This window comes from Nymphalis io, chromosome 22 (assembly GCF_905147045.1).
Source record: "Nymphalis io chromosome 22, ilAglIoxx1.1, whole genome shotgun sequence".
Lineage (NCBI taxonomy): Eukaryota > Metazoa > Arthropoda > Insecta > Lepidoptera > Nymphalidae > Nymphalis > Nymphalis io.
In genome coordinates, this window is record NC_065909.1 from 3345870 (window position 1) to 3369998 (window position 24129).

The 24129-nt window shown below is 33.0% G+C and overlaps 1 protein-coding gene across 3 annotated transcripts in view; it reads left to right on the forward strand.

Moving 5' to 3' along the window:
• LOC126777043 (sodium- and chloride-dependent transporter XTRP3A) overlaps nucleotides 1–24129 on the forward strand; it is a 42084-nt gene that overhangs the window by 2622 nt on the left and 15333 nt on the right. For all 3 annotated transcript variants that reach the window (XM_050499891.1, XM_050499890.1, XM_050499892.1), the window contains exons 2-6: nucleotides 13488–14288; nucleotides 15800–16032; nucleotides 17358–17588; nucleotides 19534–19644; nucleotides 19715–19956. In XM_050499891.1, the coding sequence (XP_050355848.1) occupies nucleotides 14027–14288; nucleotides 15800–16032; nucleotides 17358–17588; nucleotides 19534–19644; nucleotides 19715–19956 (1079 nt within the window). In that variant the 5' untranslated portion in view covers nucleotides 13488–14026. The remainder of the gene's footprint in view (nucleotides 1–13487; nucleotides 14289–15799; nucleotides 16033–17357; nucleotides 17589–19533; nucleotides 19645–19714; nucleotides 19957–24129) is intronic.

Below are 24129 nucleotides of genomic sequence, written 5' to 3' on the forward strand. Positions count from 1 at the left end.
TTATATATATTCTATGACAAATAACAAATAATGTGGCTTTCTATTGGTAAAATAATTAAAATCGGTTCGGTAGATCCAGTGGTACAACCTCACAAACTTTACCTCTTTATAACATTAGTATAAATTTGTATGTTGTATCTATGGTCATTGGACAAAAAAGAATATTTTTAAAATTTTAATTTTCACAGCGATTATAATCGCCATCGCCTTAGAAACTGATTATTTTAAGACTTAATTAGTAATGAAGCCGTCAAATAAATATTTTTTTCATACAAACAAAGAGTTTATTTTTTCAGTCTGGCTAACGCCCACAGATAACGCACACGACCTTAATATTTACACTAAGGATTGAACATGGAGTTTTTAAATTGTCACCTTACTAGGAAACGAAAATATCTAAGGGTCCTGATGTAGACCACTGGCAGACTAATTCTGAAAAATCGTTATTCTGATTTAGTAAAAAATACCTGTCATGGTAAAAATTAGACGATATTCTATATACTAAATAAGAATAATACTACTTATTATAAATTCCATTCATAAAACATTCAAATATTACTAAACGTGTAAACTATTTTACACTATTTACCACCCACGACTTTGTCCGCTTGGGAAGAGAGTTTACAGTTGTTATGTTTCCCTGACAATGTGTAAACAAAATTTCATGTTGATTGAGTAGTTTAAGACGGTAAAGTGTAACAAACAAACTCACTTTCGCATTTAAAATTAATAAACATACCAGTAGAAGTAATAAAATTTACTATAAGATAATTTTAATATATTTACTGTAATAAACTTACGAGATATTTTAAATTTAATTAAAACAAAATATCATATATTGTTAATTCAATGACAGCCGTTCAGTTCTCTTTTTTTTCTTCAAACAATATCAATGACGTTCTGAAACCGATTATATTTTTATTAAATCAAATACAATATAGAAATATGTAATTATTAAATATGTAAAGTGAAGTACATAAATAAGTATTTCTAACACAAAATAGTATTTTAGTCGAAAGCGAATAGTTAGGGAGCGAGCGTAATGTGAACCATACGGTATATAAATAAACGGATAGGTATATAAGCGGCAATCGTTTTATTCTCATTCATCATTCATATACGCGAAGTAGCATCGTCTACTTATTTATTTATAGCATTTAATATTTAAACAACCAGAAGTGTCGGGAAGTTTCTAGAAATTTCTGGAAAAGTTTGAACAAGTTGTAAAAGTCAGAGTTATTAAGTATTGTAACGTAATTTTATATATTATATACATATATAAATGGTAAATATTCATATATACACTAAAATTTAATAAATTAATAAAATATATATGTATCTTTAATTTATAAAATGAATATATGATTCAAAATAAATACAGATAATTATTATTTTAACACCAATGCGATGAACGTACTCTTACTTATAAGTTAGAGCTTAAAATTTTCTGTCTAAACGAGGCTTCGCACTGTTTGTAGTATTACGGACTGACGCCAACCACCGACATACCGTGAGCAGATTATCGTCGGTGGAATCGCAGACCAGTTCTTAGCGATGCGTCAGATCCGCTGCGAGTCTGTGACTGCAAAAATTCAGTGCGAGAACCGTTCCGGCAGCGGTTCGCTCTCATCACTTTGCATTTTGGCACAAAATGGCTACAAATCTCAAGACTGTCACAGTCTGACACGCTCCGTTGGAAGAGTCTCGGTGCGGTACGTGGCTGTCAGTGGTCATCGGCCGGGGTACCTTCCCGGGTTGATTTAAAGCAAACTTCGAATCCATGACGACAGCGTGCATTCGAGAATTTACAAAGCTTTTTCGAATTTCGCTTATGTCTAAAATATTTAACACAATTCGTCAATTATTGATCAGGTGACAAATCGAACTTTTATACGTATGAAATTTCAAACATCTACAATCGACATCTACAATCTCTATGTGTCAAAATACATAGTTATACCTTCGTCTTATTCTTTTTAATAAATAAAAATGTATGTTTGATTGTCCACCCTTAAATATAAACGTTTCATGTAGACCGTTATTCTACTTGCGCGAAGCCGAAACGGGTAGCCACTTAGACTACAAAAAAAAGGTAGCCAGTATTGAATCAATATATAACTTCTATAATTACGGATTGGTCTATACTGTCTTAATTTAAAACAACACCATGTCTGTATGAAAGTATATAAGTACGTATATATATTTTGTAAAACTTGCCCATTAACGCCGTCTCTAGTTTCCTATGCTCTAAGATTGTCTGAAATAGATCGTTCTTTAGCGACACAGACGCCTATTGTAACAAATATTGTTCTACTTTATTTTAACTGTAAGTCTTGATTTGTTTTAAATGTATTATTATTATAAATTGGATAGCATAAATATAGTGTAAAATCAGCGGTAGGATATCTGGCAAGTTACCTAGATGCCTAGACAGGATTGCACAAAGCCGTACCAGTCACATAAACACAGTCGTAAAAACTACCTTTTTTATAATTTATGAACGCTGTTTAGCGGGTGATTAGATAAACAATCCTGTGTCTTCTTCTTTCAAATGTCAAATCAATGACGATAGAAAGAGACCAATTAGGCTTTAACTGAACATCCACTAAGCTATGTTTATAAGTAAAGGCGTAATACATTACTGAGAGTGTGATAATGCCATTAAAATAATCGTTTCCTTTTAATGGCGCCTGTGGAAGCACCGAGTGTGCCGTTACAGTGGAGTAACTATCGATCCGTAACCCAATGATAGAATCTCACTTGCATTTGTGTTGCGGTGATTTTTGTTGTGAAATATTCGTTGGTGTCTTTAAATCCAGGGTAAACGGGTTCCTTCAGAGCAGGCGCGCTACACTCTACACCGTGACTATGCTTAAGATCAGGCAAGTCAACGGTCAAGCGCTTACTTATTATGTGAAAAAAAAATCGTGTATTGTGGGTGAGACCAGTTCGTGGCGGCTGACGGCACGACGATCCGTCATGCGTCATGTGTGTAAGTCTCGTCTGCTATATAATTCATTGCTATTAATATTATATTTACATAACATATTAGTATTATTAAAGCCGAGATGGCCTAGTGGTAAGAACGCGTGAATCTTAACCGATGGTCGTGGGTTCAAACCCGGGCAAGCACCACTGAATTTTCATGTGCTTAATTTGTGTTTATAATTCATCTCGTGCTTAACGGTGAAGGAAAACATCGTGAGGAAACCTGCATGTGTCTAATTTAATTGAAATTCTGCCACATGTGTATTCTACCAACCCGCATTGGAGCAGCGTGGTGGAATAAGCTCCAAACCTTCTCCTCAAAAGGGAGAGGAGGCCTTAGCCCAGCAGTGGGACATTAACAGGCTGTTACTGTTAGTATTATTATATATTACTGACGTCATACGTCACTTTGTACATGTTATAATATTCTACATATTTTAAACTTTTACTTGGCGCTGTGCAAGCCCGTCTGTGTAGGTGGTGCCCACTCATCCGTACAATACCAACAAATAGCTCTAATTAGCTGTGTCTCGGCTTGAGCAAGTTTAACTACAGGCACAAGGGATCTAACATCCTATTTACTAAGTTTGATGGCGCATTGACGGTCTAAGGGAATGTTAATATTTCTATGAGCTGTGGTGATCACTTAACAGCAGTGGTCTATTTGCTAGTCAACGAACAATAATAAAAATAATCTTAGCGTTCTACATTGTTGCGATTTTTTTTAAATTGATTAGACAGACATGACATTTTTTTACAATTATTAAAGTTTAAACACATATGTATAGATCGATAGATATTAATAAAGTACTCATATTAGATAAGATAATAATATAAAGGCACTACAGAATATTTTAAAGCTTTCATCATACAGATAATTTTATACATACATGTTAGAGATAATAAATTTAAGCGGGTATACGAGTATACAGTGTAATTACAGGCACAAGGGACATAAAATCTTAGTTCCCAAGGTTGGTGGCGCATTGGCTATAAGCGATGGTTGACATTTCTTACAATGCCAATGTCTAAGGGCGTTTGGTGACCACTTACCATCAGGTGGCCCATATACTCGTCCACCTTCCTATTCTATAAAAAAAAAGATGTCATTTATTTTATTAGAATAGCAACACCACACAACGAGATTGATATATTATGGGTTGTTGGTTGTCAGACGCCAAATTGTGAAAATATAAGCCGAGTACCAATTTTATTATACAGCCGACGGATGGAAATATAAAATATAATGGTGTATATATAACGGTGCAGCGCCGGACGTGCGCACTGACTGATTTAAAAAAATCATCGTGTTGGACAACAAGGGCGACCTTTTTTTATAGAATAGGTATGCGGACGAGCATATGGGCCGCCTGATGAATGTTAACCATCGCTTACATCGTCAATGCGCCACCATCCTTGGGAACTAAGATGTTATCCGTTGTGCTTGTGCACTGGCTCACTCACCCTTCAAACCGGAACACAACAATACCAAGTACTGGTGTTTTGCGGTAGACTATCTATTTTATGTTTAGATGGCAATCGATTTGAATCCGCGACATACATATAAAAAAAATTGATGTTTGTATCTCTGTCCTCTACGCGTTCCTAAGCCGATTGTAAAGAAACTCTGCCGAGTTTACCAACGAACGCCTGAGAAGGTATCCTAGCCCGAGAGAAACAAGATTTTTTTCGCGCAGTACAAGCTGAATGTGACACAAATTAAGCACGTAAAACATATTGGTGTCAACCGGGATTTTAATTTTGACCTTTCGTTAAACTTAAATTGTCGTCCGACTTCTCGTTACATATAAATGAGATTACAATACATATAAGAGTCTTATATATTTGCACCCTTTTTGAGAAGAAAAAGAATTTAGAAATCATTAAAATACCTAGATGTTAACTAGGATTTTCTTTCGAAACAAACTCTCGCATTTATTAATTACACTAACTCCTCGACTTAGCTTCGCACGGAGGGCTTAACCAATCAAGATAATTTAGTACTGTATTCATATAAAATAATTAAACAATAACTATTTATAAATAAAATTTTATTTAATATGTACTAAATCTGTGCTAGTATTATAAATGCGAGGTAATTCTGTCTGTCTGTTCATCTGTACTATACTATACACGGCTAAATCCCTGAACCGATTTTGATGAAATTGAGTACGAAGAAAGCTTGAAGGCCAAGGAAGGACATGGTTTTTTTTTACCTTATAACTGCTCCACTCCCCTTAAACGTGGGAGAAGCCGTGGACGAAAAATAGTATTACGTATCCTAGTTTACATTGCACCAGCATCAAAAGTATAGGTACAAAATTTCAATTCAGTCTATCTATTACCTAGAACCTAGGAGCCTCAGGAGCTTGACACACTGCGGAGAGGCCTGTATAACCTACGTCTAGCATTGCAATTGGCGGATGATTATTTATCTATTCAGTGGATATAATAATAATAAAACTGATAATAAAACTCAGTTGCAATATTTGACCTGAACATAAAATAGTATAATATAATATAGTGGAAAATAATAATAAAAAAAATCCGTCGAGTCGGACTCGGGCACCGAGGGTTTCGTGAAAACAACACCACTTAACATTGAAAGATTTACCAAGTTATTTAAACTTTTAATAGGTTCTCCTTTGATGTTTTCGTAAAAATTAATCTCCTTAATTTTTTTAAAAAATATTTTTCCTAAATTTTGCTACAAAATATTGCTTCATGTCAAAATTTCATGATTCTAGGTCAACGGAAAGTATCCTATAAGTTTTGATTCCCTTAGCGAAAGTATAGGAAATGCGACATAAACGACCATATCTTATGATTGTGTAGATATAGAGGTTTTTTCACAGCTCCATGGGAATTCAGACTTCAGTATATGGTATTAATTTCAACTTTATATACGCATACTTCAGAAAAGGGTCTTGACGGGCGGACAGGCAGACAGACAACTTAGGGATATTTTTTTTTTTTTATAGAATAGGAAGGTGGACGAGCACTTACCATCAGGTGGCCCATATATCTGATGGTAAGTGGTCACCAAACGCCCTTAGACATTGGCATTGTAAGAAATGTCAACCATCGCTTATAGCCAATGCGCCACCAACCTTGGGAACTAAGATTTTATGTCCATTGTGCCTGTAATTACACTGGCTCACTCATCCTTCAAACCGGAACACAACAATATCAAGTATTGCTGTTTGGCGGTAGAATATCTGATGAGTGGGTGGTACCTACCCAGACGAGCTTGCACAAAGCCGTAGCTACCACCAGTATTATAAGGATATATATATTATAAGGATTCCTTTTTTCTATTAGATAGGGAACCCTAAAACTAGCAATTGCAAATTAAATTAAAGTGTGTTGCAAAATAAATGCAAACAGAATGTTGCAAAACCACTAAGAAAACTAATCGTAAAACAAAAACGTGAGCGCTATAATTAATTTTTTAAATTATTAAAAAGAAATCTTCATACTGAATGCGTTTTTACAAATTGACATATTTACATGGTTCGAAAACAACGTAATTACAATGATTCATATCTCGGTGCATTGAAGTACTTAGAGATACGAAGTCGACTTAAAAAACCGCACTAATCGTTCCGAAGTATTGATCAGTAAATATTCTTATATTTCACGAACCGTTCGATCTCAAGATAGATTACTCAACTTTAGTTACAGAGATGTATTATTATAGTGTTCAAGTTTGTACGTATACGTGCACTCATCATTTTCTCACTCTCATAATCCGATGGGACGAAACTCAGTTCTACCTACTTTACGTGCCTTGGAAAGCGCGTATAGTCGTTCGTCGTCGGATTTGCCGTCCATTTAATAATGAGATGCACTATAATATATCGTCCGCAGTAGTTTAGTCTCTTTTAAAGGCAGCCGTAGTGACAGAATTGGAACAAAATTGCATAATTAGAGAGAAAAAAATACAATGAATATTGCACCCTAATTTCATTGTAATAAAAATGAAGATAGCGTAAAGCTAAATAGTGATATAACTTTTTATAGATTACTTTCTCACTTACCGATCATACCGAGTTAAAAACATGAATATTGTCATGAAAACAGTCGTAAGTGGAGTGAAATAGCAGTAAAAATACAAAATTTTGGATACAAAACGAATAACGGTACGGAACTCTCCGTGCGCGAGTCATAGTTGCACTTGAGCTATTTTTTAATTAAAGGTCACGTGGTCAAGGCTGAATTTAATAATTTAGTCGAAGTCGTTTGTAGTTAAGCTATTTTTTTATACAAATAACAAGTGGGGATTGTTGCATTTTACACAATAATGATAATGTTCCATAGACAAGCTTTAATTTTTGTAACCTAAATCCATTGAATAAACTCATTTGAATTTTTTTTGGTGATATATATACAAATAATAATATTTTAAAAGGAACTGCCGCTATTTCGAGTTGCTCGTATGTCTATCTTTAAAATTCAATTAATTGTATAACCTCGATCGTACCGATCAACCTTATTTGTGTATTTGACGTGGGCACAAAATATATTAACGAAAAAAAAACGATCATTTAACATCTACACATACATACGCATTTTTAATTCAACGCGGCAGTTTAAGAGTTCACTTCATATCTCACTCGAAAAATATTAAAGACCGACTTGTGATGAAGCCTCTTAACGTTTATTTATAATGATTAAACACACTCGCCTAAAAATTAATCGTTATCTTTGGATGTTTCAATTTTTATAACTGTTTTTTGTAAAATGACAATACAAACATTCACTTTATTTTTTGTAAATTTTTCTAATGAATTGGTCTTTTAATTTGGTTCAGAGAATCAAGATTGCGATTCAACGGGGAAATGCTAACAGCATTCTTTCTATAATTCCACGCGGTCGTGTGCAGTACAATATACAAACATTAGTTTTTAATTTATTTTGTACCTATTTAAATCCTCAATATTAATAATTATGTACATAACTAACAATATATATAACGATGTAATGTTTAAGGAAAAAAAGTATATACAATTATTGAATTCAGTTCAATAATTTCAGTATTTATCGATTACGCACAAAGAGTTAATGTAACATCTTTAAAACATTACGTATTGTACAGTATTGATAATACACAAGAATATTTCTGTGAAATATATTAGTGAAAAACCGTTATCCCAAATCTTGTGAACTAAAGATCGTTCGTGTATGGCACAACAATTATAACAGTGGGATTTGTGTCAAGGACGGGGGGTTAAAGGGAGGCACAACGTGCCCCGGCTGAGGAACTGGTTCGGAGCGATGAATGGCTTAGCGAAGGGGTGAGCAGGGCCTTTGTGTTGATGTTTTAAAATGACTCGAAAATGCTTAATGTCGAGAATTTTAGTAAAATGAATAAGTATACATAAGTTTACGTTATATCTATGTTTTGTAATTTTTGTTCCTTGTGTTGTACAATAAAGTATAAAGTAAGAATACATATATACAAAACACTCTCCATAATTCTACAAAGAATTTTAAAGTTACTATGCAAATCTTCCAACGTATGCATCATATTTTTGATATTACTAGAATGATGTATTACTTTTGATGTTAGCATTGTTTTTTACACAAATAAATTAAAATTCAATTGTGACTTCCTTACACGTGAATAAAAATATACATTTTTTTATTCAAAATCTTATTTATTTATTTGGAAAACATACAGCATAATATAATAAGCCGAGATGGCCCAGTGGTAAGAACGCGTGAATCTTAACCGATGATCGTGGGTTCAAACCCGGGCAAGCACCACTGAATTTTCATGTGCTTAATTTGTGTTTATAATTCATCTCGTGCTTAACGGTGAAGGAAAACATCGTGAGGAAACCTGCATGTGTCTAATTTCATTGAAATTCTGTCACATGTGTATTCTACCAACCCGCATTGGAGCAGCGTGGTGGAATAAGCTCCAAACCTTCTCCTCAAAAGGGAGAGGAGGCCTTAGCCCAGCAGTGGGACATTAACAGGCTGTTACTGTACTGTTACTGTACTGTACAGCATAATATAATACATAAACATTTAGTAACAAAATAAGTCTCTCATAAGCCAAAGTATCCACTTTTACATTCAAACATGGAGTGAACCTAACAATAACAAGTTATTTAACAATTAAATAAAATATAGAAAGTCAAGTATTTAAAATGTAATTTAAAAAGCAAAAAAAATATATAGCAATATTAATGACAAATACAGTTTTTTAAGGCATTTAAGAACTTAAATAAATTTTCGTTAAATATATATTAGTGTAGCGTTTATTATACTCACATGCTCTTACCAAAAAGCTTATGTCCGATAAAATCGCTTTCTGTTTAAAATTTTATTGTAATCAGTCGATCGACTAGTCGTAAGTGTCGTTGGAATTAGATTGAATATAAACTAAAGACAAATAGTCGTATTTATTATGATATGACAGAGACAATAAACATAGCTTTTAAAACTATTCCTTCAGGAAGGCCTTTGCACAGCAGTGGAAAATTTATAGACTTTATTTTTTGCCTTCAATGTAGAAAACCTTTAATAGTCCGTCTGTTGGAGCATCATTATAAAACTACTTGATTGATTTTGATAAAGCTTTTGCTCGCTATGCTGAACAGCTATCATAAACGAGCTGGAGATATAACAATAAAATCCCGTTTTTTCACGACAAATATTACCATTTCTACGATATATATATATATCTAATAAACCCCCTCTCATGGGGGGTTGATGCTATACAAGATCTGTAATTATAAATGCGAAAGTATGATCGACTATTTGTTAATTACTTGGGCCAGCGATGAATAGAATCCGAAGAACACAACCACGAGATAGAAACCACGAACTAAATTTATTATTATGTAAAATATTGACGGTTAATTTACAATGAAAATCCTGTTTTACATGTGATAAGCAATGAAGGATCTTTACATAAATATATACATGTAACTATATATCCATACAGTAACAGTACAGTAACAGCCTGTTAATGTCCCACTGCTGGGCTAAGGCCTCCTCTCCCTTTTGAGGAGAAGGTTTGGAGCTTATTCCACCACGCTGCTCCAATGAGGGTTGATAGAATACACATGTGGCAGAATTTCAGTGAAATTAGACACAAGGAGGTTTCCTCCCGATTTTTTCCTCAACAACTTGACACCGTCAAGCACGAGATGAATTATAATCACAAATAAAGCACATGAAAATTCAGTGGTGCTTGCCCGGGCTTGAACCCACGATCATCGGTTAAGATTTACGCGTTCTAACCACTAGGTCATCTCGGCTATAATATATCCATGCAAAATAGTAATTGATAAAAATGACGACATATCTCTTACGCAAGCTATCCACAAGATTAGATTAATTTTCGGATCTTATAAAGGAAATAGGCCACGGCGTTTATTCTCAAGTGACTCACCAATACATATATTATACTGTACATGTAGGTGCGCAAACGCAGATGCATTCTATTGCCTCATTCTCATCAATGAGACGGGAATCGAACACAACGGAATGGATTTATATTAGGTTTCTGTTATTTTGGGATATAATAACATCTCTATGATATTTTGGGATAAATATTGGACGTCCATGAGTATATATGTTATCTTCAAAATAAACATTCAATCTTTAATGAACCTTGGACGTTGGCGTGTTTACATTGTGATATCTAAATTTAGAAGGCCCTTTTTAACGCCTGTTAGTTATTTAATTAGGTCCACATCACTATTCGAAAATTGTAACCTTTGAATTACGTGATTAGTTTCACAGAATCTGCTAAGATGGCTCAATTGATCATCAAATCCGTTTTAAATTATAATTACTTGAGTTTATCGAAGAAAAATGGATGGTTATGATTTAAATGGCTTATGTATATTAACATATCTATTTCAGTATGTTAGGATATTAGGTTCTAAGTTCCTGATCATATTTGGACAAATGTGATGGAGTTCTTTCTTGTTAAGAGCTCTTGTTAAGAGCCTCGCTTGGCTCAGGCTAACTGATGCCGGCTATAGTATAATTATGCCAAGTATAACAAATATGGATGGACTGACCAAATCAGATCTGCGGTGGGCGGAACATTACATAGGTGTACTAGGATGACAGCTGAAACGGAGAGATCGCGTAACATCCTGAAGAAAGTAACATTAGCCACTAGTTCAAGACAACCACGACCGCTCTGCCAAGAGCGTATCGACTAAGAAGACGAAGTATACCAAATATAAAAAATTGAAGATTATTCTTATCCACTTGTTTTCGGTCCTGTGTCAAACTTGACCAGTATCTACCCGCTTTGACTATTTTGTCGGCCCATTTGGACGCTTGACGTCCAACGCTCCACTGCCCTTGTTTCGCCCACAATTCCGTCACCTTACTCCACCTTTTGTCGCTTCGCCTCAATGTCCTGCCCAGTTCCACTTTAGATTCACAACCGCAACACTTTCTCGTTACGAATTTTGGTTCTTATATGAATAATAATAATGTCCTCCAGACCGATTTCGGCCACGGTGGCCAATCTCAAGAGAGATTATTGGCTAATCTCTCTTGAGATTGGGCCTACGCAGGAAATCTCTCTCTATTCCGACACGACCGGAAAGAGTTCAGGCGCAGGACCAACGGCTTTACGTGCTTTCCGAGGTACGGGAGTGAACACATTTCCAACTTCCAGACACCGGGCTACTACTGAGAATTTTCTGATAGAAAAACCCAATAACTTTTTATTGGCCCGACCTGGGAATTGAACCCAGGACCTACGGGTCTGCGGCCTTACATCAAGCCACTAGACCAACGAAGCAGTCAGGCTTGTGTGAATAACTGTATATATGTAAGATATACTTCATTTATATATATCCAATAATTTGAAGAGTAAACTTATAGTTTTTTAAGACAATGGAAGGAATGAGTGTTTGATACACTTTGTTATGTTAAAATAATAAAAAGTATGCTTACTTTGTTAAAATGACAAAATTGAGTACGATTTCGATTCTATTTCGGCTTTTAAAATATACTTTTGTTAAGTACATACACTTCCGGGCTAAAGTTTTAGACCACCTTAACTAAAGTAGGAAAATTAAACAAAAGTCGTTCGAAGCAAGTAGTTTAATAATAGCGTTCAGAAATTTAAAATAATTGCTCTTTCATCGAAAAACCCTCATCGAATAACTTTTTTCACTAGTCTGCGCATACGAACAATCAATTTATTGATTGTTTGCTTTATAAATATATATATATATAAACGAGTATGTGATTTCTTGATCGATTTCACGATTTCGGTCACGACGAATTGTATGTGTCTGTGTGTGTGTGTGTGTATGTTAGTGTGTGTGCACAGTACATGTGCAATCCCAATTTCCTGAATCATAATCTAATGGGATGGCAATCGAACATTACTGGATAAAGTTTAGTCGCAGGACCAATGGATTTAAGGGCTTATATATATATATTTATATTACATGTGTTGTATCAAATGTTATATTATATTTTAATAAAAGTTAAAGTAACAGCCTGTATCCCACTGCTGGGCAAAGGATTTTGTCCTTTGGAGAAGACAGCTCGAAACTTAGTTCACCATGCTGCTCCAATGAATGGCATATTATAATTCGACATATTCAGATTACGTTACACACACACACACACAAATTAAGCGCATGAAATATCATGTAGTGCTCTCCCTAATTTAAGTCCATAATCTTCGGTTTAAGATTTCTAATCACTCACATCACAGCCATAATTTTTATTTAAACAGGTAAAAAATTAAAATTAATATTTAAAATGACCTGAGAAGCTTCACTGAATTATGTTTGACTTAGTTAATGGAATTCAATATTATATTGGCCGGTTTCCAAACGCTGTGCAAACTGTCCAATGCGCCACTAACAGAGTTATTAAAACGATATATGTGGTTAACCTACTTTTATATTTTATATAACATTTAATTTACTTTTTACTCTTAAAACCACAAAAGCACACGAACATATGGGTTTAAAATACAGACAATCAAATTTAATTGGGTGTCTGTGATTTCAAAGTATATTTTTAAATTTAATATGGCTTTATGTTAAAATTATTACACGGAGTTTTTTTTTATTTAATCGAAACCGGTTGATATTATTAAAAGTTATTACGTACTTCTATATATAAAACAAATTAAAAATTTAACACGAAACCACAGAGCTAAAATAGTAAATAAATTATAAACACGAAAATTATTTACACTGGCGACTTATATGTTTATACAGAGCACAATTTAAAATAGCTACTGTAAAAATCATGACCGCGTGGAATGGAAAGAATGCTAATAGCATTACCGCGGTGAATCGCAATTCCGATCCTCTGAGCGAAAAATGCACCAACCCTCTTGTGTTGTTGGAATTAATGTTTTTTTTTTTATATAAGAAATTATGAATAGTTAAATATTTTTATCTTAATAAATTTAAGTAAAATTTTAGTTTCATGTTTAATGTAGTTTAATGAAAATTATTACAATAAATAAATATTCTTTGTTTCAGAACGCTGTTTGACATTGAAATCTTCTTAAATAATTAAATATGGACGTCAAAACGAACTAATCACACTAAAGAATATTTTAGTGTGCAGCCATGTTCGTTTAGTTATTTAGTTTAATAAAAACTAACTCATATGCACAGAGAGGCATCATTCGTATTCCGGGACTCTCTGAAATTAAGACAGAAACTGTTACAAAGGACGACGACGTATTTTAAAGTCGTCGAGTTCGTTAAAAAAGACGCAATACGATACTTTACTTACGATTACGAAATACATCAAACTTAATATTAGATATATTATGAACATATTCATAGGTAACGATTACCACTCGAAGAACCTCGTCAAGTTGAAAACGATTTGATTTATGTACATTTTATTTTAATAATAATATTGACAATAAATAAATATTATTAAGATTAATTTATTCAAAATATTTAAGTTTAGAAATCTTAAACAAATTCACACAGTGGATTCACAGCTTTATTCAGTAAAATAAAATAAAAATATATCTGTCACCAATCGATTCCATTTTTGAACTAAAATGGCTGCAAAAGCAGAACCAATTGGGCCAAGAAATGGCCATGAATTGGCGCCATTGAACACGAGGGCAGATGGCTCGGAAAGGCCTCACGGAGTGACAATAGTACTTCAAGGATCGAGGAACTCATTACAAAGAGATGCTCCGGAGGAGGATAGAGCTGCCTGGTCTGGAAAACTTCAGTTCTTTTTATCCATTATCGGTTATTCGGTAGGGTTGGGCAACATTTGGCGGTTTCCGTATCTGTGCCAACAAAATGGCGGAGGTGAGTATTTACTGACATATATATTAAAATTATTAAAACATTTGTTTCTTCATTTTTATTATATAATTTAATTTATACGATTTTTACTATTTTAATTGAATAAATTAAATGACAATACTGCAAAGAATTTATAAACAAACGCCTTGTTATTAAAAATATACACTATAGAACATACATTCAGAATGTATTTAATAGATAAAAATCGCAGCGTCTCAAATTAAATAGTACTAGCGCGGGGTAGCGCGGTATTGATTTTGATGCTACGGAGCTACGTCTACGTCGTAGTCTGTAGATCGTGCTACGACCTTTCGTGTTTGCCTTTTTATATAACCTAGGGACCGTTGAATGTTGATTAAAAACTGGTATTGTATAAATGCCAATTAACTTAGCTAATTGTGAGATTTTTTAATTTCTATTTCAACATTTAAGGCTTTAATTAGTTAGAATGGTCGTGTGTGCATTCGTATGTTATACGGCTTCGTACTTTAGGAATATCGGTCTTGGAATGTTAAGCCTGAAATTATTTTTATTTTCAACCTTTATTCCGATTTTTTTTAAACTTCGAAGCCGTAAGATTTATCTGATTAAATACTTTTTTGTTTATGTTTACATAATACATAATAGAAAACTGAGAGCATATATTTATAAAATAACTATTTTATGAAACTATTTAATTAATTATTTTTATTGATATTAAACGAATTAAATTTAAAAACATGAACTACTGCTTCGGTTTTTGCAAACTGTTTGTACAGCCAATTCTTCAATATCGGTTTTTTATCTGTAGCGCGTGCCGTGGCATAATAGAACCTAACCAAATCCACTTTGTTCTAAATATAAAACGGGAATAAAAACTGTTTATTTTAGAAACACACTCAGGTAGCTTAGATTTTATTTTACCAAAAAAAAAAATTAAGCTTGATGTCCAAAAACGTACATCCATCATATTATAACAATTGGGTTCGGTTAGTCTTGAAACTATTATATTATTATTTTTATATATATATTATTATATATATATTTACGAAATACGTAGGAGGTTATATATATAATATAATATAATATATTATATATATAACCTATAATATAATATAATATAATAGCTTAGGTATTTTTTATTGCTCTTTTAAAGTAATCTTTAGCGTGGATAAAATAATATTATAATTTGTTTTTTACGACAATTCATAATGAGTTATATCTGTTGTATAAAAAACATTAACAACCGTATACGCCAACATGTCTGCTTTATCTATTGACAGCACTTCAGTACCGCTTCAGCAATTCTTTAGACATATATTTTTTTCATATATAGCTCTAAGTTTAATATTCAGATCATTTAGAAAATAAAACAGTTATCAACAAGGTTAAGCGACATCGGTGTATTTCTATTACATATTTTTAAATTATGCTGTCTAAAAGATACTAAAATAATGTCATCATAAATCGCTTCATCATATATAACTTTATTAAAACCCGCTGATATGAAAATTTTAATAAATATATTTTTTTAGGAGCGTTTCTCATCCCTTTCCTTATCATGTTGATATTGGAAGGCATCCCTCTGTTCTTGATTGAAATGGCAATCGGTCAGAAGATGCGTCTCGGTTCCCTCGGAGTCTGGAACACCATACATCCCTGGTTAGGCGGGATCGGGATAGCCAGCTGTGTCGTCACGCTGTTCGTGGCCTTGTACTATAACGTCATCATTACTTGGGTCTTCTTCTACCTCTTCAACAGTATCCGGGTAAGCTATCATTTATAAATTGAAGACCTATCTTGTAACACACAAGATTGGTAATATTTTATATTATTGGTGAAATTTTAAATAAAGCTTACAAATAATAGATTGATTTATTAAAAACAAGAACTTATATCGTCGTTTTATTTAATCAGTAAACGCACAAACAGAAAATTAATAAATATAATAGTTAGAAAATAAATATATACATAAAACTTAAATATGACAACAAATAAAAATTTCCACCTTCATTCATTGACTTCAATTAATATATTATTTTTGGACTAAATACTCATAGACATATGGAATCTAAGTTAAATGAAAACTTCAGTGCTATTCCGTAAGAATTCACTTCATTACAAAGTGAAATGTCGACAACCGACATATGGTGACAAGCTATTTCAATACGTATATTTTTGAAATGTTATAAATATTGTGGTGAATGTCGTATATCACTTTTTGAAATTTGCGATCATTTTCTGCGGTGAGTTTCGAGTCTGTTCTTACATAATAGTGGTACAGATATTGATCGGCATTGCAGATGAGCTTTACGTTGGAATGAAGCATTTAATAAAACTTTTATTTATTTTTGAAATTCGAATATCAAGCTTGTCTTTAAAAGTTTGACTTTAATTTATTTTCGAAATTCGAATATCAAGCTACACATCCCTATGACTGTTAGTGACGTGATCTTGAATTTATAAAGTTACCTTCATACATCATGACCGTGACTTCTTATTAACAGGCACATTTGTTATTTTATAAAGATATAAAAAAACAACAAAATATCATTAACGTTTAAAATATAAGTTGTTATCATTTTTTATTGTATTATTATGTATGACATTTGTGTGCATGAACATGTCTGTTTGTCCTGAGTCTGGGTGAATTTATCTATATAAGTATGTATTTACAAAAGAGAAATAGTATATGTAGTATATCAGTTGTCTGGTTTCCATAGCACAAGCTTTGTACAAGCTTAATTTGGGATCACATGGCCGTGTGTGAAAAATGTCCCAAGATATTATTATTATTATTATGTAATAGGCCACCTGGTGGTAAGTGATCACCAACGACCATATACTTTATTTATGTAACTAGTATTAAACATTTTCATCACATTACATAACCATATATTGAGCTCCACCGACCTTGGGAATGTCCCTTGTTGCCTGTAATTACCCTTCAAACAAGAACACTATACTGTGTACTGCTGTTTGTCGGTAGAATGTGAGAAGATTGGGGGTATCTACCTGGGTAATAAAGCAGTTAGTTCATTACGATTAAATTTATTTTGTTTAGCTGGCTACATATGAAATGTTTATCTCCAGCTTAGCGCAGATACGCTACCCTGGGCACATTGTCCTCAAGACAACGGAACGGCCGAAGCTGAGTGTACTAAAGCTTCAGCTACCGTCTACTATTGGTACAGGGAGGCCTTAGATGCGTCACCAAGCATTGAAGAACCTGGTGCTCCTCGTTGGTGGATCGTTCTTTATTTGCTCCTGGCTTGGATCATCGTTTTCTTCATTGTTATGAAGGGTATACAGAGCAGTGGTAAGGTAAGAATGGTTTCAAAATGATATTATAAAATGAATCATAAAAGGACATGGCAAATGACTGTATGAGCGTTTGCATAGCTATCGAATTTAATCCACACCAATAAGTTGTGGTGTTTTATATTCGTGAATATCGGGATATTAGATTACTATAAACAAAAACCTCAAAAATTTTGTATTACAACAGAGTAGACGTAAATATTTTCATTAAATTCTTTAATCGGATTGCTGTCAATAAGTATAGACTATGATTTTGCTATGAAAAAATATTTTTTTCATACATATATATATTTTATAAAGAAACTTATTAGAATAGTAGATGATATCAGTTCATAGAGATAAGCGGAGATTAAGCCAAATATTAGAAACGAATCGCAAAAAATCAAACTGTACACATACTGAAAAAAAAAAACGGAAAATCTGCAATGACTTTACATTATTTAATGAGATTTTAATTATGTAAACTATAAATTGCAAATAATTTAAACAATTCACTAATAGCTGTTTCCTAAAACAATTGCCAAGCAAAATTTTCCACCATTATTTCGAAATGAACAATAATAATATATCGCATTATTTATTAAATTATTATGCGTCTATCACATTATCGACGTCGTGCCAGCTTTAAAGTCAATGGATGCAGAATCAATTCAAGATACTTATTTGGTTGTTAAATATAGCTAATATTTCATTATATTATTTCAAAAGTTCCACAAGCTTCTAGGAACTTGTGCCACCTAATTAGATGTATACTAAATCTAACAAATTACTAAAATATTAATTATGGTATTGCCTCGGTATAAGCACAATTACGTTGAAATAGCGTAAATATAGAATAGAATAGAATAGAATGCTTTATTGTACACCAAAAGAGTTACAGAACCATTTTAAACACAAACACAAAAGAAACGAAAACTATTTTGTACAAAAGGCGGTCTTATCGCTAAAAGAGCGATCTCTTCCAGACAACCTTTGGGTGAAGGACATGAAATAAATAAAGCGGTAAGGAGGTGGGCTAATCATCTCAATTTTTATTTTTAAATAAATATAATATATAAATAAGCGTAAATATAAATAATAGAAAAAATTAACCAAAGACATACAAATACAAGAATTATGATAATCGAAAAAAAATACAAATAAAAAACTATTAGACAAGACAAGTTATTAAGCAAGAAGTTGAATTAATAGCAATTACGGTCTGACGGTCGCGAGTTCATTCGCACTCTTGATAAATATTTGTATAAGCCACTATAGCCTATTCCAATCGAACAATGAGTAGAGATAAACAAACCTAAGGTTTACGTATTCCAAACGATTTGCCAATAGGTCCGCTGTGCTATGCACTACAAACAATTCTTGATAAATATATTACAATACGACCGTATTCCTTTATTTACAATACGACCCTATTCCACTTAGCTGCTAATATTGTTTTAATTTTACTGCCAGTTCCGATAACATCTTCGCCGTCATTCAAAACGCAATTTTGTCACTAATCAATAATGAATATCAGTTTATTCAAGATCAATGATATCGTGTCAATTCCATGTAGAAGTTGTTTATTTTTCCTATGACTGGAATAGGCTGTATAGGTTATATCGTACTATTTATATATCTGTTTGATTTAGAAACCTTTACGCTGGATTACTAATGACAGAATCCACTTGATGGGAAGTGATCACCGCTGATTAATCATTCCTTACATTGCCAATACGCTATCAATCTTGGGAACTAAGAATTTATATCCCTTGTGTTGGCTATTTCGTCTTTCTGGCTACTGGCTAACTCGTCTTTCAAAACCGAACTTGAAATTACTGAGTGGTAGCTATAAGTAGCTATAAAGCGGTACCACCAAGTACATTACATCAGAAATATTAGTCTTCATCTCTGTGTTGTCTTAATTATCATTATTCACTTCAATATCTGTATTTATTTATTATTTCAGGTCGTATACTTCACATCTCTGTTTCCTTACGTCGTGTTGACCATTTTCTTCGTCCGCGGCATAACGCTACCAGGTTCAGCTGACGGTATTATCCACATGTATAAACCGAAGGTATTAAAAATCTTACCAGTTTTTCCCTCTAATCTTATTTACTCTTCTAACATGTATATTTTTTCCACAGCTTCATAAATTGCTAGACCCAACTGTATGGCTTGATGCTGCTACTCAAGTCTTCTATTCGTTTGGTCTCGCTTTTGGTTCTCTCATCGCCTTCGGTTCCTACAACACACCCAACAATAATTGTGTTAGGGATGTGTTGCTCGTGTCTGTGTGTAACGCTCTGACCGCAATCTATGCTTCTGTTGTCATCTTCAGCATCCTCGGCTTCAAGGCTTACACGATGGTCGAAAAATGCATCACCAAGTAAGTGACATTTTTTTTTATTTATGTGTATGTTTTTATACTATACGTGTCTATTAGGATATTAGTGAGGAAATGTTCTAATTTTAAAAATTTGATAAGATTTTAAATCGAAGCGTTCGTTGATTGCTCCAATAATATATTATAATAATAATATTAGTGAGGAAATGTTCTAATTTTAAAAATTTGATAAGATTTTAAATCGAAGCGTTCGTTGATTGCTCCAATAATATATTATAATAATAATATTAGTGAGGAAATGTTCTAATTTTAAAATTTTGATAAGATTTTAAATCGAAGCGTTCGTTGATTGCTCCAATAGCCAATTAGCCAAGCGTTAACCGAAGTAGTCGTTAGAGTTTAAAGTGTTTACTAGCTAAGTTTTTAAACAAGATAATCATTCAACAATTTCGTGATACTGAACCACCTTGGCATGAGTTTCGATATATTGAAAGACAACATATTGCCCTTTAATAGGTATACTAAAAATTAATATTATATGAGTATTACAAAGGCATTCCATTTATTATTATAAATACGCATTACATTGATATTATATCAACATAAATATCAATTTATACTTACAAACGTAAGTTGAACACAGCAATCGCAAAGTAAACTTAATGGAAGCTGAGCTTAATGAAGCAATTCCATTTACTTTACGGCTCATAAAGATATTACCAAGGTCTTTGGCCGTTAGAGCTCAATATTCAACGCACGGTTATCGCTAACGATTAATGTACACATTGAAAAAGAAAATGTAATTATAGAAAGATGAGAAGCGTGTCTAAAAGAAAGAAGGTTCACCTAAAAGAAATGTTATTCATACATGGCTTTGGCTGAATATTTTGCGCCCAGTTAGCGTAGATACACGTCAGAAAAAAAAGATAATGTAAAAATTTAACAACCCTTATTCTTCCTGCTTAGACGATTATTTGACATATTGTTTTTTCTTTACCTAGGTTGGCTAGGATTCATGTCAAAATTCCATACACAAAATTACAAATAATTAGCATGTTTGTTTTTTACTAAGTTTTTTAATATTTCTATTATTTTTTTTAAGAATTAAAAAGAATTATTTGCATTACAGAAAGTCGTCTATGGTCACCAAAGACTTTTAGGATACAGAATTTAGAATTTAAGATATAATTAATTTACTATCACTATATATAGATATTATATATAGATATTATATTCTCTTTTTTTAAATTAAACTAAAAATAAAATGTTGCCAGCTTTTATATGTTTTATCGTTTATTCAGTTACTCCTAAAATATATCAACGTTTTAATTTAATGAATTACTTCACGATCGTGAAATGTCAGAAGGTAATATGTAACATCGAGTACAAATAATAATTATAACTTTTAATATATTTTTACATTCAATAGTAAACTATGTACAGACATGTTTATAATATACAAAATTAAAATAAATAAAAAAAAACAAAATACACATTACAAATTTATAGCAAAAACACGCCGTCTAAAATTTTGTTCTGTGGTATTGTAAAAATATAATAAACTTTTAATAGACTATCGCCATAAGTCGGTTTTTAACATTCACGAGTAAGATACGAAGTGAGTGTATGATATCCCTCGGAATAGCCAATTCATTTGTCATAATCGAATTACAGTCGCGGAAATAATATACACAATCACAGTATCCAGTACACCACGTGACAATAACCTTAATTGGCACAATATATAAATGATATTTTAAATAACCTGGACGTAAACAGACAGGCCTTTGACAGCTTTGTGAGTAAGACTTAAACATAGACAAATGTTGACGGTGACATCGACCAGCGTCTGTCAAACTTAAAGACTAACCTTATAAGTTGGTGACGAGTTAAACAATGCTGTCTTCTTTTTTCGAATGTCAAATCAACAATGACAGAAAGGGAGAAATCAATTTTTAAATTAACAGCCACTAAGCAACGTTTATTTAGATGTCATATTTACATCATTCATTCGTTATGAGGAGACAATTATTACGTAATTCCTAAGTGAATAAACAAATAAATCATTGTACATTAAACTTGTCCAGAAGACTTAGAATATTTTAGTATAAATAGTAAATAGCTGCGCTTCGCGGTTTCAGCCGCTTTATATTTAGACTATTGACGTGACAAGCCTGATGTTCAAGTTTTTGTTACTAATAAATTAATGATGAAAGATGCAATAATACTTCTAATCCTTATTAATATTATAAATTTACTGGTGGTAGGGCTTTAGGTCCCAAGGTTGGTGGCGCATTGGCTATGTAAGCGATGGTTGACATTTCTTACAATGCCAATGTCTAAGGGCGTTTGGTGACCACTTACCATCAGGTGGCCCATATGCTCGTCCGCCTTCCTAATCTATAAAAAAAAATGCGAGTGTGTTTCAAACGCTTTCACGTCTTAACTACTAAAACGAAAATCAAAAAATTTTGCATACACGTTGTCAGTATAGTGAAAGATATAGAGTATCTGTACCTGACTCTTCCGGTCGAAGTGGCGGGCGGAAACTAGTAATTGTGGGGTTTGGTACAAGCCCGTCGGGTTGTGTCCCACTTACATATTATACTACCACCAAACAGCTATGTTATATACTTGTATTCTGGTTTGAACAGTTCACTCAGAGCGAATATTAAATCAATTAGCAAAGGCGTAATATCTTCGATCTCGTAGTGATGATGCATTGAATTTGTAGTCCATTTGATTGCCGTTGCCTATTAAGAGGTCCACTGGTGTTACTAGACCACAACACTTAAATCATAACCGAAGATTGCGGGTTTAAATAGCATCAGTACATATTTTATATAATTTGAAATAAATATCTTGGTACATACTTTTATAAATAATACACTAAGACTCGGGGCGGGAATCGCACCCGCAACTCTGGAGCAGAAAGCAGGTCACTGCGAACTGCGCACGCTTGCCAGTCAAACTCTTCACGCATATGCGAAGCTTCAAATCTCTTCCTTAAAAAGGAGATACATTTATCAGGCTGTTACTACAGTAACTTTTTGTTATAAATATTATATATCAATTACATAACACACATCAACGTTTGTCCTTGTTATTTATTGCCTTTATTCATTCATCGTTGTTTATTATGTACAAAGTCAAGATCGCTATACAGATAGGTCGCCCTTGCACGCTTTTGAATTATTGTGTATCATGTGTTATGATGATGTATTGTGTTCGTTGGCAATAAATTTAAAGAATAAACATGCAATAGAATAACTTATCCCTTTAAAAGATCTAGAAAAATAATCATTTTTTATATCAATTATCGATTATCCGTAAGAAAAACTTCGTAAAGAGATATTAAATAGATATGATAGAGGGTTATGTCAACCCATGATACAGAATTGTTAAGCTCTGAATAATAATACTTCATACCAGGGAAGCAGATCATTGACACCCACTAGAGGCAATACCCAGTAGTGTGGATAATAGTAATAACTAATATTTCTTATCGAAATTCAGTCAAATTTTTCTGAATGAAATTATCCCATATTTCAAAAAAAATATGGTAACTTTTGATATAAGTCGCGTACCTTTATACATACTAAGAATACACGTCAATTTACGACGTTCATATATATATAACCTATACTGTTATATTTTTATCAAGTCCAATTTGAAAAAACTTTTTGCGCTCGGTAGCCCTTATGTTGAACAATGGAATAACACTACACTTACGAGGACGGAGCAATAACGTTTAATCCAGGTGAACCCCGCGCAAAAGCTAGTAATATATTACTAATTTTTTTAATTTAAATTTAATTTTTGATAATTTTTGAAGAGCCGGCTGGCATGGTTAGTAGATACTTGCCTTTCACACCAAGGTTGTGGATTCGATTCCCACCTAGGACAGACATTTGTGTGCATGAACATGTCTGTTTGTCCCGAGCCTGGGTGTACATCATCAGTTTACATCAATTTACATCAGTTGTCTGGTTTCCATAGCACAAGCTTTGTACAAGCTTAATTTGGGATCAGATGGCCGTGTATGAAAAATGTCCCAGATTACTATTATTATTATAATATATATATATATATTAAAGCTTCTCCTTAAAAAGAAGAGGCCTTAGTCCATGTGGGGTTATTTACAGACAGTTAGTACTATATATTTAAGGCTATGTACTGATTAATAAGTACAAGACATAGGAACTCAATATTTTG